Genomic DNA, 17,436 nt, shown 5'->3' with positions numbered 1-17,436 from the left:
TCTCATCTTCACTGGACGGCTCTTGCATAGCATCTGCTTTTGTCATCTCCACATATTTCTTCCCTTTACCCCTTCCCCGTGTGTTTCTGTCTGATGCTGCTCGGGCCCCCTTCCCCCCGCACCTCATTAATGCGTGTGAGCAAGTTGCTCTCTCCCAGCTTGTATAGAGTGACACCTATGGGTCTGATTGAGCCTTTGCATTCACTCGCAAAACTCACGAGGGGAAGACCGCTAAGCGCCAAGATGGTGCATGACTGACTGTGTCTCTGTGTGTGTCTGTCTGGGAGATACTGGAAAAGAGAGCACATGAACTGTCCCCAATGAATGACTGGCAAAGCTGAGCTGATATTTATATGCTCAGAACAGATGAGTTTAATCTCTGTGTCGGCAATGGGCTTATTCAGCTTGCATGATTAGATTAATGGAACTGTTTCATATCATTGTATTAGGATGGTTAATGAAGACAATTAATTAGAAGACAACCTTGAGGCTATTGTCCTTTACATCTTTCAAATTTGGGTTAGAAATGGCCTGCTGCCGTGGCTGTGAGTGTTTCCTGTAATCTATTTTCAGAGTTAATCTATGGCTACAGTTTAGTGTCTCTTCCATTTGCATCCTACTCTTAGGCCACTCGTGACCTTTCATTAATTATAGTCAGCCCAGCTTTAATCATTCTGTAATACTATTGTAGATGAGACGAGAAATGGGCAAAGCTATTTGCCACTTAAGGATGTAGCGGTGCTCCTGGAATTATACGTCTGCATTTCTGCATAAATTATGCATGGTTCTCAGTGTTGTGTGTGTTTAAAATGCCATACATGTTGATTAAACATCTTGATAAAGAAGTGTACAAATCCTGGGGGTGGGGGGGGTATTGGTTCAAACATGTTCATGTAAAGTGTGTGTGGCAGATCTCAGGCGTGGGTATAAAGAAGCTGAGAAGCTTTAAAATGTTGGCTGCCTATCAGTGTAACGTTTTAAGCACTAAGTGTGTATTAATGTGTAGGTGGGGAATTAGTCTCACTACATGTGTCACATAGCTAAGAAATGACACCTTGCCCCATTTTTAAAGGTGAAGAAAAATTTACCTGGGGATTATTTTGTAATCTGAGCACCTGTGCAGTGGTACAGCATCCTAATTCTTGCACCGTTGTGGAGATTTATGCAGACAGGAGTTAGATGAGATTTTGGCACTCGGAAGCAGATCTCTGGTTTTTGTGGGAATGCTCAGGATGTGCCTCACCAGCCCAGGATGGGCTGTGCTGGATGGGATTCATAGGTTGCCATAGAAACATAATAGAAACGCGGCGAAAAATAAAATAATAAAATATGTTCATATGTGGGATTTAGGAAAAACTAACATATGCTTTCGACTCCGAGGAACCCATGCCTTTTCAATTATCTTTCTTTAAACATCGGATCGTGGCTTTGACTTTTACCAGTCACATGTGACAAAATCCATACAGCTATCACTCTGCTCAGACAGGTGTTTCCTCCTGCAACTGGCTCTGAAAGCAGGAAATGGAGGGTTTTGCCCCTCCCAGGCTACAAATACAAAGTATTTCTCAATTCCATCGCAATCATTTTTTTTCTCTCTGAAACAAAACAGTTAGTGTTCATCAGAATTGTTTTGTATCTCTCGTGGGCATTAAGTCGGCCTTAAAGCATAAACATTGGGGGAAAAAAATAGCAAAATACCATTTCACTTTTAATTAAGTCACTTAAAAGAAGACACACTTGCAGCAGATAATAAAACATGAAATTAATGAAAAATAATTTCATTAAATGCATTTTTCATTAACACATTGGAATTATATGTAGAAAGTATTTCTACTGAGACGGTTCTGATTTTTCTTTTGCTCAGAATAACTATACAGACAGGTGTGACAACATCCAGCAAGCTCACATGTCTGATTTCCTACATTCATCGATGTTTACGACACACACTTGAGACTGAGAATATGATGAATATGGCTGTATTCAACCTCTCACAACTGAGGAGATAAACAGTCCAGGATGAGGGATAATGTGACGTGATAAAAAGTGGTTTTGGCTCTGGGTAGTCATGTGATGAGCTAAGGCTGGATGTGTGATGACCGTAGGGCTGAATACTTGAACAGGATATTTCAGTAGCTGTTGTAGCTTTGTCAATATATCAATAGCTCATAGAGTAGGCCAAAGCATGAAAGCATTTTCAAAAGAGCATTTAAGTACATTTGCTGAGAATTAGCTGACTTGTGTAATAACTGATAGAGACTATTGACTGCGGCTTAGTTTACTGTTGTCAAATCAATCCTTTCACATGCAAGTCTCACTACTTTTAAACAAACTTAACAGGCAGAAGGGATGTTCAAGGGGCACTGGAGGGAAATAAACAAGATTGATGCCCTTTTTATTATTTGTTTTTGTTATCTTTTCCTCTGTGTGTTACTTACAAATGGCGTTATTGGATATCCATTGTTTGGACTTCGATGCTCCTAAATGGCCTGATATATCGAGCTGAGGCTTTTAAGGTGGTTACAGGGGATTTCTGTCTTTGACTTGGCATAAAAATAAAATGAATTGTGGCTCTGAACATTTTAAATTATTTATGATTTTTTTTTCACAATAGGATAACAGAAGTAAAATGGGGTTTGTATTGGTAAGTCATCTAGCAGATTGCGGTGGGGGACAGTAAAATGTGTGCATGTAGTGAGAGTGAGAGAGTGGGTGTAATATAAGGTCTTTTGCTTGAAGGATACTGCTCATACAATCATTTTTCCATCTGCCCACTTCAGCCCACATCTGTGCTTTTTTTTCTCCCTATAGATATATGTCCATATTAAATGGGGGGGGGGGGGGGGCTTGTGTCATGGTTTTAATACAGTTCAAGATTTTTGTTTCCTTTGTATTTTGCCACAATTTCTCTGATTTTATAATTGAGCTCCAAAATCATTTCAGAGCGAAGATCACACGGCACAGGACAGAGAGCAGAAAGCAGATTCTGCCCTCTTTGTCTGCTGGCGTTACAACGGTGTGTCAGCAAATGTAATTGTTGCGAGCTCCTATAGGAAAAACCGCTGCCGTCCCTTTAAGTGCTTCCACCAATTCTGATGGCGTGGTGATTTACATATCTCGTTCTCCCTCCCCCTTCAGGAGAGCTGAGCGAGGATGTGGAGGCTGCTAGTGAGACCACCACAGACCAGGAGGACCAAACCAAAGACAGAGAAAGTGGGGGGGAGAAGGAGCTCACCAAAGGGACAGGTAAGCCCAATATTTCCACACATTGCCGTTCAAGGGATTTGTATGGCCCCAAAGCCGGTTGGTGATCAACAGCAGGCCTTTTGTGTAAATAAATTAAACATATTTTAACAAAATATGAATAGTCTTTTAGGCAGTCAACACACTCTAAAAACTCCCTCATCTACTTTTCAAATACTATATTTTCACCCTGCATGCTTCCATGTTTCCAGGACTGTGAAGTCAAGGCCAACTGTCAATTTAGGTAATATGTTCATGTGACATGTGACCCCTGTTTTGTCTTTGCTCAATAGGTGAGCAGGCCTGTATGTGCAACTCCAGCGAGCCACAGGCAGGCTCTTCTAAAGTCAAACAGGAGTACACAGCCCGCACATGTGTTTCATGTTGTCAGATGAGGAGAGGTGTTTCTGGCCCTCCTTTCATGACAGGTGGAGGCGGTGAACCTTAGGCAGGGGGCAGGCCTCAGTGTGAGGGGAGGAGCTTTAGGCCTAAAACTCTGATCGAGCAGGCTGCTTTCACAAACATTGGTGTACTTGTTTTATTTACATTTTTACACTGTTGCTCTTTGCTGATATTCTTTTACAGTTTGGACGACTTAGGATGATGATTATATCACATAGTGAGCAAAAGTGTTTGAGTTTTGTGTGACAAGGAGATGTTTGCAAGGCTGTATAACAGAATAAAAGAGACTATAGCTACATTTTAAAATGGTTTTTCCCACTTCATACTACACAGAGTATGTGCAGCATTGTGTCTGATTACACATGTGAAGCCTTTTTTACTGATTACAGTCAGATTTTTAAAAATATAGGGTTATATTTCACTTTTACATGCACAGTTTACAGGGTACACATTTTGTAGAAAAACAGTGGTGGCAGTTAAGATATCTTTTTGAGCAGAAGCGATTTCTTATAATGACACTTCAACAGTAACGGGATGCATTTCACTTAACTAACTTCTTCACGTGTTACTGCAGGATGTTTTGATTTACACTTGTCAGGTTAAAAGCTGGAAAACAATTCAAACCTTTAGCATACCTAAGTTTTTCTAAAGTATAGCATGAAAAAAAAAACTTCATCACAGTGTTTGAAGCCCAGCCTTTGTAAAATGTCTTTGATATTCGAACTTCTATTTTAAATGAGGCTGAGTTGTTTGTGCTCTTTGAAAGGGCGACACTCCTCTTTGATGGAAGAAATAATGATATGGATGCCTGACTGAATATGGCTAAAAGTATGTTTTAGCACATCAAAATAAAGCACTTTAAAAAGCATTAAAATGAGCTGGCCGATTAATAATTCACTCATACCTGTGGTGCACAGGAAGACGACTCCTCGCATTAGGATTCCTCCTTTTTGAAAGGCATGCAATTTGATACAAGCATATTCAGTTCCTTTCCTCCCCTCTGTCAGTCGCTAATCACCAAATAAGTGTGTTTCTGTGTTTTCACAAAGGAAATATGTGCTTGCATATGAAAAATTTACAGCTTCCCAGCAGCTTATTAGAAACGCTTAGTTAAAAATAGCATTGCATTAGGGAACCAGGTCTGAGGTTCTGTTTGATGTCAGTGGAAACGTGGGTGGGTGTATGATGGTGTGGTGGGTTCAAGGCTGTGTTGTCAGCGAAATGTAGACAACTGTAGTTTAATAGAAGGGTCTTTTTTGTGCTTCAAACTTCCTGTGATTGATGAATACAATGCCCATTCAGAACAAGATCATGAAACTCATATTTTTGGGGAGAAGCAAGGAAGTCCTCACATGGCATTAAACAGGATTATTCGTTTGAGCTGGTGATTGTTTAAAAGTGTTGCACAGGAGGCCCGCAGATGGAATGTTTGTTAAAATATGGTGTATGAGTCTTGGCCAACCTGTTATGTCTGAAGTTGCTGAGCCTCCTGTCTGAGACTGAGCTGTTTCTAAAGTCGATCATTAGAATTACTGAAGTACTTCTTCTCATCGTTGTCATGTAGCTGTTGGAACAGAGCAGAACATTGTTCCCTTACAAATGACAATCACTGTCAGACAGACGGCATTAGCGAGCACAGAAAAAAGGCTTCTTCCTTTTTAAAGCCACTGTCAATCTTATTTTCTCTTTCTTGTTCCAAGAAGAAGCAGCTCCTCACTATTCATTAAAATCATTTAGATGTACATCAGAAGCCTTTGTAAAATACATATGTATTTGGCTTGTCATTTCTTGAGAGATGCCTTCATTATTCTCATGTTGTTTTCCTGATTTATTTATTTATCTCAGTGATAACACATTGAAGCATGTTTTGAGGGATGCAAATGTTTGCAAATGTCATATGCTGGAAAATACTGCACACAGTATCCGGTGCAACTTTTTATGAATACTAAATACATTTTCATAAGTGTATTCCTATTGCAAACAGAAGAGTGGTATACATTTAAAGGTAATTACAAATGGAACATTGTACATTTAATGTATTTCGGCTCTGATGTTCATCTCAGCAGTGGCTGCAACTGAATCATCCGTCATGATTAGTAATTCAAAGGGTCATTTTTGATAGTCGGTATGAAATATGTATGACTGGATAGCCACGAGTCTCATTTCTCTCCCCTCGTACTTTCTCCACCTACAGTAGCTGAGAGTAACTGGGTAAAAGAGAAAGGCTTCGGAATATGAACAAGATCCTTCATTAAAGCAGGTGCTGGATGTATGCAGGTGTTGAATGTATAGAATGCAGTAGTGCAGCAAGACCGGTGGGAAGGGAGAGTAGGACTAAGAGGAACATGGCTGGAACGATGGGATTGCTAATATGCCTGTAAATTTGGACACAATGTGATTTTACACATTTAACATAAATGTACAGAAAAAGTTTGACCGAAGGGAGGGTAGTTTTTCATGGTCGCACATTCAACATTTCTAGGGTTCAGTAGAAATTTAAAATGATTTTCATGTCCTTCCTAATATCCAATTAATGCCACAAGGAGGGAAGTGGTGGATGCAAGGACAGAAAAATGTAGATATCATCCTAGGTCATTCACATTCTCAGATCCACATCACCCCAGGTATTAGATAGACTTGTAAGTAAATTAATTCCATATCCAATACATATAAATACATATTCAGTGTCTTTTCCACATTTTGTATGGCACATTTTAAAAATAGGGATGAGTTAATGATCATTTTAAAAATGTCCATATGCCTGGTGAAGCACAGACGGCTGTGCATGCCACCTGTTTTTAAAAACTGTTTTTAACAGTGAAGTCAATTATGCATGTGTTTTCCAAATTAAGTCTCTTTTACTGTTTTGAGGCTAACAGTAAAAGTGTATTTTAATATAGTTTTTTGAGCACCAATTAAGTGTGACACGCAGTATTCGATTAGCTGTAAGGAACAGTCGATACGCTGCCTGGCTACAAATATTTAAGGTATGTTCCTGCTACGTCACTACACACAGGCTCTGACAAATTACAAAACAATAACATTCAAACTGATACTATAAAGTTAGGAGAACTCTAACATATTTCCTGCTCACATCCAAATCAATGTTTGACATATTTACTTGAACATATGTATTTAATCTTGGTATTTAAGTAAAATTTCTCTATGAACTATTTTCAGTCAAAGGTTGACACCAAACCTGAGAAACTGTTCAAATGAACAGAGAGCCGCTACACAAGAATACAATCTCACGGACTCTGGGTGTGAGTGCGACTTTTTGACTCCACAAATGTACCTGCGTTTGTGCTGATGTGCTTCAGTGAGAACATGTGTGTACCCAGGTGTTTTGTACCTAATAGAAGCAGATGTGTTGTGCACTGGGGCTGCTGCGTGTAATCTGTATAATGAACATGATGATTAGCATCCCCTAGACGCATGGCTAAGGCATTGCAGTCGGCTTTCTTTTTTTTTTTTATTGTGCTCCACTTCATCCTGTCGGTCTTCTGCCGTCGCTCCTCAGAAACACGTAGCCTACCAGAGAACAAACGGATTGTTCTCCATATGACAGTGCAGATGTGCACTTTCAGTTTTAGCTCTGCACCAAGCTGAAAATTGGATGCCCATGCTTAGTTATAATAAAATTATTCAAGTTTATGTTATTGTCGCTTTGAGCGGTGGGACATTTAGTTGCAGTTCTGATTTGTTATTGCTTTTAAACACTAAGCAGAGTGAGAATCCCGGAGACGGAGCAGTGAAGATGTTTATTCATGTCACGTCCTTTCAGTGTTTGTCATCCCTCAAATTATAATTCCTTTTGTCTTTGAAGATAATAGGCCATAAATTGTCCTTGTTTGTAAGGGCCCCTCCCTGAAAGCTGAGTATTTATGAGTTTTACCACAGGGTTTCTAACAGCCAAGCACAAGAGCTACAGCTGTGTCCTGCAAAGGTGAATAACTTGTCATCCTGTTGTTCACGGCAGCCTTTAGATTAATTACAACTGTGCTAACTGATGTCTTCTCTCAATTTAGGATGCACAAGTCACAATTTCCCCTCCAATATCCACTGTGGTGTGTTTTGTTTTATAAAAAAATATACTTTATTAATACCAGGATATTATTTAATTTGTACATTATGTCTCTGGTTCTTGGTTGAAGATTTCTGTGTTCTCATTTCTTTAATAATGCAGAGTAATTACCCCAGAAATATAGGATGAAATGGAGCACTGGCCTTTATTGCTCTGGGCTCTGACACAGGCTGTAGATTAAAAACCTGGATAGAAATTGGAAACAGAGAAGACAATATTCAGGTGTTGTTAGCATAGCTCGGGAAGAAAATGACTTGTGGCACCGAGGGAGAAGTGGAATCATCTCCATATTAATGGCCAGCCTGCTGAGGGAATAGAGGTGAGGATTGTCTGTGGTGCAAAAGGCAAGAAACATGTCAGTTGGCCTCAGCAACTTGAAGGTGAAAGGTTTTAGGAAGTTGGGGATGAGTGGACAGACTTTTCAGGAAGCATACCACACATGATCCTTGAGTTTCATTGCACAAAGGGATTGCGTGATTGTCAGAATGTGTCTGTTCGGGGCAAAGTGATAGTAAAGTTATTCAGCATCACTGACATAGACAGAATATATGATAGGTTATGATTTTTACAACTGAGGCCTGAAGCTGCCATGGCATGTCAGGAACTGTAGTAATGAGGCTCTGGAGATGATGAGCACCTCATCTTAGTCAGTGGGATGGGAATTCCCCTTCAAACACCAGCAATCTTTCTCCATTTTTCACATCCTTGCATACCATTTACTGTCATTTCTAAATATGGATCACCTCTCACAAGGACGTAGATTAAGATGAGCTGTGATTTTGCACTCCTAAAAGATCTCAGCGGTGGATGACCTGTTGTGGTTAATCCAGTCTTTGCTGTCTCAGTCACTCTGTCCAGCCACCACCTCCCCCCTGAAAGCACAACAAGGCTGCGAGGATTGCTCCAGAAACCGGTGCAGTGCGCTGACAGCCCCTTCGCTGCCGTGAATAATACAGTCCAGCTACGAGAGAGAGAGAGGGAGAGAGGGAGGAAGAGAGACAGGGAAAGAGAGAGACAAGGTGCCAAAGTCCAATTCACTTACTGGACCTGATGGCAGAAAAGCTTCTGGTTTACGGAAAAGGGGTATGAATTAATAATGTAATTGACTCAGTTTTTTATTCTCCACTCTTCCTATGCTTTTTGTGCTTTCACACAAAACTGATTGGAGAAATAAAAAAAAAAAACCTGTCAGAAGATGTTTAGTGTGGTTGGTTTCCTTTTGTTTAATGACCAGTGGAAGAGATGGAGGTAGCAGACAGGCTCCTGGACAAACGTTCGTGTCCCTGAAGGAGGGGAAACTCAACAGTCATGGCTGCTGAGGTCACTGTGATTTAGCCTACTAACTGTTAATGTTTAACACATAAATGTACTCTAGTTCTCTGTATTTTTTAAAAGCTCTTAAATGTCCAAACAAAGTCATCGCGAGATGACTGATGACAATGCAACTTCACGTTATTATAGAAACTGTCATGTTATACTCTCAAAACGGTGCAGGATTTTATCCTCTACTTTAAAAGAAAAAAAAACATTTTCATGGCTTCACATTTCTTTACAATAAGATTCTTTGTCTTGTGTTACACGTCATACTTATTTAGGTGAAACTTAAATGTTATTTCTCACTTGTGTCTCCTCAGTAACTTCAAGTGTCAGTTTAACATTTTCACCATATGTCTTGACGGAGTTAAACTTTGCTTCTTAGCTGAGAGTTCAGCTGTGGGCTTAGCATGTCACACTTTTGATTTATTTTTTTTCTGTCTATTTTTGTGTATTGTTGCTGTCGAAATGATGCACAGTATTTTAATCCATAACAGCACAATCTTTCCGTCTTTATGAAAACCCCTTCATTGTCTACGTTCGCGTGTCACGTATGTCCGCATCAATGCTTGAACAAATTTTCCACGCTAGACTGTATTTAATGACCCAAAGAACCTCCTTAAAACTTTCTCTGCCTCTTTGATTCCTGACTTTTCAACATTTCAGTCATGTTTTTCGTCACCCTTGGCGAGAAGAAAAAGGGATACAGTAGTTAGATGTTAGTCATGGTGCCAGTGATGGTGTCGGGGTGTACTGTTGAGAGAAAAAGGATTGATCAGATATACGGAGTCCTAATTGGCCGTGACGAGAGAAACTGTGCCGCAGTAAGCCCCCTCTGCTTCACACACTTTCTCTCTCATCCACACTTAAATATAAAGCACCTGAACTATTTAACAGGTTTGGGGCCCTTTTTAGTTCAGCTTTCCAGTGGTTCAACATGTTCCAGTCTCACTGGTGCTAACTGAGCTCAGCAAGTGTAATTGTGACATTCCCTTCATCACAAGACTGAGAAAATGTTTGATACATGGCATGATCTATTTTTGGATTCTGTACTGTATTCACTAACTTAATAGCTAAAGTTTAAATGGCACAGAGGGTATTTTAACCTGGCTCTATTTACTACAAAGAGCTATATGTTGTTTATTTTTTCACACTCAAAAAGCACTTCCTTTTAGAGAATAGATATACCCTCTGCAATGCATGCAGAACTTGGTCACTGCAATCACAAAGGGGTACGCATATCGGGCTGAGATATGATGTTTCTAGGGATTGAACCACCTATCTTTAGATTCAGCGATCACACCTCTGCTCCACTCTGTTGAACGCCCTTTCTTTTAATTTAGTAATTCCCGTATTAATGCACTAAACTTTGAATGATTAATTCCAATCCCTTCATCTGTTTCTTTCTTACACCTTGTTACATTGCATGGAGAGAAGATGTCCTTCCTTACCCCGTGATGGTTGACGTAAGAAGCCTATTGAACTAATGAACTGCTAAGATAGAGAGAGACAGAGAGACAGAGAAAAAAGAGCCAGGTGCTGAAATACTTTTTCCCAATTATGGCTGTCAATGCCAGAGCAAAACTAGGTAGGGATGTGTCCTTAAGAAAGAAATATTGCCATTATCAAATAGAAGTCTAGCACCAAAACTCAAAAGTATTACTCTTGTTTGGTCAGAAGATGAGTTCAAGGAGTAGTCGGAGTGGACTAAAGTGGAGTCGGAGGATGAATTGGTGAGGACAGTTCCATGACTGAGAGGTTAATGTCAGGGAATGGGAGGTTCCCTTTGTTTAACATTCCCTTTGTTTATTGGCGGATGTGTTTAATAGGATTGGCTGTGACTGGACCCTAATAGGGTCTCCCTGGCCGATACCGTTGTCTCTGGGAGATCTTGCAGGCTGCTCTGTCCAAAGCCAGGTCCCCCACTGAGTAATCAGCTCAACTGCCCCCGTCCTGATTGAAGCTGACATTTTAATGTCTGGAGCAGGAGCATGGTCAGCCCTGCTTAACCTGACCCCCAGCCCCACCAACCCTCCCTTACCAGTGCCCTCTGTTCTCAATTTGCCACTCCAGAACTGTACAAACAAGGCCAAATTTAACTCTTTATGGGCTTGTTAGGGGTTGGTGACACACCTCCTCAAGTTTCACTGTGAAGTCTTTCCACTGGTGACAAAGTGTGGTCCAACTGCAGCCCTTACACGTTTTCTATGTGGATTAAGCACCTCTGTGAGCACATGCTCAACTGCTCCTATTATCCCTCTCTGTGTGCCAACTCTAGATTATCCTTCCTTTTGTAAAGTGGAATATTTCTAAAGTATGGGTTCATGCGAGGCCTTTTTCTGCAGACACATGAAGAAAAACATGTCATTTTGGAAACTTCGGTGTTTCATGCATTGAGAGAATTAGTGTGAGACTGGCACCCACCTGACAATAGCTGTATTTTTTTTTATAAATACATATTTCCACAGACTGAGAACCAAAGTCGAATGCTGTGAGTATCACTCTGATGGCCATCATTGAGCAAACTGGCATGGTTTAATTTCTTGGAAAGTGGAATTGAATGAAAGCTTGTTGTCATATGTAAAAACCAGCTTTGTGAAGGCACCAAGAGTTTCTTATCTTGCTGTCCTATTTTTCTCTTGTTCACTGACAAGTAACAAGAACTTAAAATGCAAAATTTTAACTGCCGTTCACTTTCTTACTTATTTACTTACTTACTATTTTCAATCCCAGTCTTATCCTGTGCAGGGTCACGGGGGTCTGCTGGAGCCTATCCCAGCTCATTTCAGGCGAGAGGCAGGGGTTCACCCTGGACAGGTCGCCAGTCCATCGCAGGGCCACATATATAGACAGACAACCATGCATGCTCACACTTACACCTACGGGCAATTTAGAATCACCAATTAGCCTAGTACGCATGTTTTTGGACTGTGGGAGGAAGCTGGAGTACCTGGAGGGAACCCAAGCAAGCACGGGGAGGAGATGCAAATACAGAAAGACTCCCAAAATCTGTGCCCTGGGACAAATGAATATTAGTTAGCCTGTTTTGGTGTTTTGTGATATCCTGACAAACCAACACTGAAGGAATGAGCCCATCCGAGCACACCGGCTGTCAAGGACAAGTACAAAGTGTGTATGTGAGCGTGATTGTGGGTTTTTTGTTTCTTTATTCCTGCAGAAACATGAAGGGGATACAAAACTTTCACTACCTAATAAAGACAATTATATATAATTTAAAATAAAGACATCCTATGAAGCCCTTCACCCAGAGTTGTATTAATTAACTTGCTCCCAGTCTCCCTTCTCTATTCCTTTGTTTTGACATATCTTCTCTCCTCTCTCCTCTCTCCATCCCTACCTGTTTTCATGCGTCTGTCTGAATGTATCCAGCTTTGTCCAGCCACTTGGAACGGCGGCAGTCAGATTCACCAATTCCTTCTAAAAGGCCGTCTTCACGATCAGAGACGTCCGAGAGTCCACTCGCCTCGAAACGTCCCAGGACGGCTGAGAAGGGGGCTGCTGAGCAGGTGAGCATTAGAGACCACTTTAATATATGGACTATTTGCTCAGGGTTATCCAACTCTCATAATGAGCCGTTATCATACACATTAGTTTATATAAAATATATTTATTTTCAGTAATTTAGTTAATTAGTTGACTCACTAAATCCTGTTATAATATGCAGATTTCTTTTCAAATCTACTCAAAATGATTTTAGCCCTTCTGCTGTGGTAGCACCGCTAACCGTGTATAAGGTGGAAAAATCGATATAGTATTTGACAGATGAGAGCACTTTGAAGTGGGTGCCAAGACTCAGTGGTACTCAGTATTACACACGTGTCTGTGATCAGAGGGATCTGCTGCTTGACGGGAGGGGGGCTCCACTCTTTTCCCTCATCTAGCGCTTCTTTTCAAGCAGGCCCACCATGCTCAGTGCACCTATTTCACCCAATTGACCCTGTTTTCTCCCCCACCTCTCTCTCGGTTTCTGTGTCTGCATTCACTCAGATGTACCAGTGCCCCTACTGCAAGTTCACCAACACGGACCTGAATCGCCTCAGAATGCACGTGATGACGCAGCACTCTGTTCAGCCCATGCTACGCTGCCCGTTATGCCAGGACATGCTAAACAACAAGATCCACCTGCAGTTTCACCTCACACACCTCCACAGTGTTGCACCTGACTGCGTTGACAAGCTAATTGCTACAGTAAGTACCGTATATTTGTAAGTCTTTTACTTTTACTTTAGCTCTGATTTAGGGGTCAAATAAAAATTGTGATTAGTTGTTCCAAGAATGGTAGAAGCAGCTGGGAAAAAAAGCATCACCTCTATCTAGATCTGGGAATATCATGGTTGGAAAACCTCGGTTCTCACAGGAGTATGAACATGAATGAACTCAGACAAATGGAGCCTTTGAAACAATGAGTAACATCTTACAATCTAACTTGAGGCTCTGTCACAGCTAGATGATTTAACCAGCCTATATGGCTTACAGACATATCAATATTTCCCTAAAAGGCTGGTATACGCTGAACTGTCAATATTCTTTTACATAACGTATGTGTGACATATAACAACGAATGCCTTGCGTGTTGCTGGATTTCACAATTTATGTGCAATGATAGTCTTAGTTATCCAATGTCGTAGCCTATAAAACGCTGCAGCTCAAAGCCACACTAGACATCACAGAAGTTGCAACATCAACATCACCCTCATCCCAAAAACATCGAAAAACGCTACCATGAAAATCTCCTGGCCGTGTGGGGTCTCTCCTGTTAACCATATTTTCATGTACCAATTCCCCAAAACACTGCTAATATGTCATTATATGCTAAATGTAAGTTAGAAACACATTCAGTGAATTCTGTGGCTGAACAGCAGAGGTTACTGAATCAATAGTGAAGGGAAGTGAAACTCTCAAACGGGCAGTTACTGTACTGTGGTGAGGCTTAAAACCACACTGATGTGTTTGATAGATACTAAATTAATCTAGGAAAAGTTCATAGTTGGTTGAAAACAACTCTCTCCAACACTTTAGATAAAAAGGGAGTTTAGAGAAAGGCGGAAAATTGTAGAAACCTGAAGGTTCTAGGCTCTTGTTTTTGAAAGGCCTTTCACCATAGCTATTAAAAGAAGCTGCCAGAGCACTTTGAGGGAGATGGGTTCACCAGAGTTAAAATACTAGAACCAATAGTGCCAAAAACATCTGTAAATAAAAGATCAGGTATACTGTCAAGGGGATTTTTGCAGAACATAGTTGTTTGATTGTCTGAGACAAGGGAAATGTTTTATTTTTATTTTTATTTCCATTGCCAATCATTACATCTGAAGGCAACCTTCCACTGGCTTTAGTTGGCCTTGTTGTTTTACTATGTATTAGTTTAGCATGGCAAATATTTCTTTAATCAAGTTATATAGTCCCATAGCAGGTGATACTTTAGTATGTAAATCATCAACATAGATGGATGTGTTTTCCTAAATTTACAAGGTTAAACCAGTTTTAATACCAATTTCTCTCATTACTTTGCCAATAAGTGTTACCTCAAAAACAGCTTTGAAGGCAGGAAAAACATAGCTCTCCTTTGTGGTATAAGCCAAACATTGCCACTATCATACATTTCTCCTAGCCAGATTTCAGGCTCTGTATCAGGTCAAGGACCAGTATAAGGACTGAGCAATGTCAGGAGGATAAGTATCTCACTCTTAATGAATCTCTGTCTCCAGAAACTGCCTGGCTGTGTGAACAATTTTCCCTCCTGCATTCACTGCTCTAAATTGCCAGCATTCATCCATTTTATTAAACACAAAGAATCCTGTTAATTGTGAAATGGCTGCAGGCAATCCCGCAGGCTTATTAGAAATGATTATACCTTTTAAGATCCTTATTTATCTCTGCTTATCCATTGTCTTCATGCATTCATTATCAGAGCACCATCTGAATCTCTCCTCTAATTACAGTCATTTGTAGAGGTCAACTCATAATCTGTTTTTGTATTTTTCTCTAATGATCTCAAGATAAGCAGGTTTCAGCTCCCAGTTCATTTATTACTTCACTTACATTACTGGCATGTCTGCAATCATCTGTGTACTTGTCAAAACAAAGCTTTTTTGTCATGAATGTTCAAATAACTGTGAAACTGATTAAAAGTTAATAGACAGATACACCACTTCAGGAGATACTACTAAAAAGAATATAGACTTTGTCATCTCTCCATTCTAAAATAAGTAACTGAATTTATGAAACAGAACGGTTCTCAAGCGTCAACGTGCAGCACCCCTTCTGAAGTAACTCCTAAATTTGCAGTGTTCCAACTTGAACTCTTTGTGTTACAGTGATATCTTTTAAATTTCAGTGGAACACTTTTTTTCTACACAGACAGACAATTCCTTTTGCGTCCTTTAAGACCTATAAAGGTGAAGTAAGATTTGAATTTACTCGTTTTCTTGTAAATCACTGAGCAAATCTTTGCTCTGTTCTGTCCTGCGAGGTTAAATAGCTGGCTGGACAATCATCGAATAAAACATTGCTCTGTCTGCTGCCTAACCATCTTCATCCCCCATCTAGTAAGTAAATGGCAAGCACATTAGTATGGTAGACAGCAATATTTATTTCTTTTATAGAGGTAGTAATGTACTGAACCACTACAAGAGGAGATTGAACAGAGGTAATATAAGACACATTAAAGCCTGTACCTTTTTACAACTAGTGAAATCAGATGGAAAGGTACTTTATCCTTTTCACGTGTCTACATAGAGGATTCTAATTAATTCTGAAATAGCTGACTTTTATTTCTTGCCAAGTGTGAATAATGATGCGCTCACTCTCCCACCCTTCATCCCTTCATCCACCTGTCATCTTTGCGCTCCTACCTCACTTTTTCTTTCCATCTCATGTGTGCCTCATGTACATTCATTGGCGTACAGCAGAGGGCCCATATATAATATACATAAACTCCTACAGTCTCCCTTTCCACATTCCATGTCTCATTTTCTGTTTGAGTAAGATGGGGGTAATGAAAATAATTGTGCTTCATTAATTCCAATCCGACTGGCTCTTAGCCATTTTGAACTGTGTTTGCCAATTAGTCAGTCTGACTTAAAAAGTGACCTTGGGATACTTATTCTTCTAATCACATAATGAAACAATTGTCTAGGAAAAATTCCACCAAGTAATGTAGATCTTTTTGTTGTTCTTTTGGTTCTATGGGTGGATGTTTTCCGCTAAGTAGCGTGCAACGTTGTCATATCAAGTCTTACTTGGTCTAGTTAACATTAAAATCAATTATACATGAGGTGATAACTGAATACTTTTAAAAATGTTCTTACAGCAGCTCTTTAAGGAACAGTTTGAAAGATATGCCCAAGGGGGCATTTTTTATATCATACAGATACATTGACTAACATGTTAATTGGTTTTATATTTTTTATAATCATGAACTCATCATGTTTAAGTACACATACTTCCTGTTTTTCATTTTGAAAGAGTACAATCCATCTTCACTATGTGAGATGTTGGTTTTTGTACTAACTGAAAAGCTGAAGGGACATACATTTTCTTCAACAATATGTGAAGGTGAAAAATGTAAGCTGCAACAGGAAGGAAGAAAGGATAGGTTGTAAAAATTTGAAATACATTTTGTATTAGACTACTTATATTTGCAAAGGAAACTGAAAGAAGATGAAAAAAGACAAAGCGTCATCTTCTAACCACTCACTTTCACCCAGTAATTATTGCTTCACAGAGAACTGTGTAATGAGCTGTTGTGACTATTTTTGAAACTGCTAAGAGGCAACTGGGGGAGAAATTGGCTAGCTGACAAAAAGCAACAGGGATAAACATATGTTGCCAGCACTCACTCATGATTAACCTTTTAAGACCAGAGAAAACGTCTTTATTTCTATATATTTTTCAAACTTGTTTTTGTTGTTTATGAATGGAGACCCCCCCCCCCCTTTTTTTTTTAAAGAAAAGGTTTACCGCTGAATCTGAAAAAAAGAAAAATCTTTGGTTATTTTTCGGTACCTCTTGATTATTTCTTACGTTTTTATTTCATCATTTAAACTGAATTACAGACTTAATTTGCCATTAAATTAGCCTATTAACCTTTGGCTTCTTTGTGTTCTTTGTTTAAACAGGTGACAGCCACTGATGTTCTACCAGCAAGTATGTTCATACCTGTGCCTAGTCCAGAGCGCGAGTCCCAGAGCACCCCACATGCCACAGCTAACTCTAACGCTGAAAATACAAGGAAGCAAGCTGGTTAGTATCTGAATTTTTTTAAATATCTGTTGTTCCACACAGTAATAGCACTCACAAAAGTTTAAATCACCTGTGTGATTCATAATGAGCATTATTATTATATTGTGATAAGCCACCAATAACTGTTATCTCAA

The 17,436-nt window shown here is 39.8% G+C and overlaps 1 protein-coding gene across 2 annotated transcripts in view; it reads left to right on the top strand.

Moving 5' to 3' along the window:
* zfhx3b (zinc finger homeobox 3b) overlaps positions 1-17,436 on the top strand; it is a 216,792-nt gene that overhangs the window by 186,158 nt on the left and 13,198 nt on the right. For both annotated transcript variants that reach the window (XM_061743342.1, XM_061743341.1), the window contains 4 exons: positions 3,136-3,243; positions 12,431-12,567; positions 13,049-13,249; positions 17,179-17,302. In XM_061743342.1, coding sequence (XP_061599326.1) covers positions 3,136-3,243; positions 12,431-12,567; positions 13,049-13,249; positions 17,179-17,302 — 570 coding nt within the window. The remainder of the gene's footprint in view (positions 1-3,135; positions 3,244-12,430; positions 12,568-13,048; positions 13,250-17,178; positions 17,303-17,436) is intronic.

Source organism: Cololabis saira, chromosome 2 (assembly GCF_033807715.1).
Source record: "Cololabis saira isolate AMF1-May2022 chromosome 2, fColSai1.1, whole genome shotgun sequence".
NCBI classification, from domain to species: domain Eukaryota; kingdom Metazoa; phylum Chordata; class Actinopteri; order Beloniformes; family Belonidae; genus Cololabis; species Cololabis saira.
The sequence above is the reverse complement of the archived record's forward strand: the minus strand, read 5'-3'. Positions and strand labels throughout refer to the sequence as shown.